The sequence below is a fragment of the Phaethon lepturus genome, unplaced genomic scaffold (assembly GCF_000687285.1).
Source record: "Phaethon lepturus isolate BGI_N335 unplaced genomic scaffold, ASM68728v1 scaffold24089, whole genome shotgun sequence".
NCBI lineage: Eukaryota > Metazoa > Chordata > Aves > Phaethontiformes > Phaethontidae > Phaethon > Phaethon lepturus.
This window is the reverse complement of record NW_010563156.1, coordinates 8611-9015: the sequence shown is the minus strand read 5'-3', so window position 1 is coordinate 9015 and position 405 is coordinate 8611. Positions and strand designations below refer to the sequence as shown.

At 58.8% G+C, this 405-nt stretch overlaps 1 protein-coding gene across 1 annotated transcript in view; it reads left to right on the top strand.

Annotated features, from left to right (window-relative positions):
- LOC104626560 (gamma-secretase subunit APH-1A-like) overlaps positions 1 to 405 on the top strand; it is a gene marked incomplete at its 5' end in the record, with an annotated part of 3392 nt that overhangs the window by 2584 nt on the left and 403 nt on the right. Inside the window, one exon of the mRNA XM_010294505.1 lies at positions 7 to 146. Within this exon, the coding sequence (XP_010292807.1) occupies positions 7 to 146 (140 nt within the window). The remainder of the gene's footprint in view (positions 1 to 6; positions 147 to 405) is intronic.

The window sequence follows — 405 nt, the reverse complement described above, 5'->3', positions numbered from 1 at the left end:
CCTTCCCACTTTCTGGGGGAGCCTCTTCTTCCATGGCTGTGAGCACCAGCACTGGTGGGAGATCACAGCTGTCATTGTCATGCACCTCGCCGTTTCGGGGTCGGTGAGTAGCCGGGAGTGGAGCTCTGCACTGGTACCTATATTTGGGGATGGCTGTGGTGTGTGCTGGTCCCTGTGCTGGGGAGGTGTTGCCTCCCTAGTGCAACACTAGTGCCTTTGACACTAGCGAAGCAGTTGGTTTTTGGGGATTTGCAGACGTCCACGCACGGGACAGGCCCTTTGCGAACTGAATGCCAAAGCTGGTGTCCCCTGTCCTGTTCTGCTCATTGAGGTGGTGACACTGCCACCCATCCTGGCCCTGTCCTCTCCTGCCTGCTCACCCCTTCCCTCTCCCACCTGTCTCCC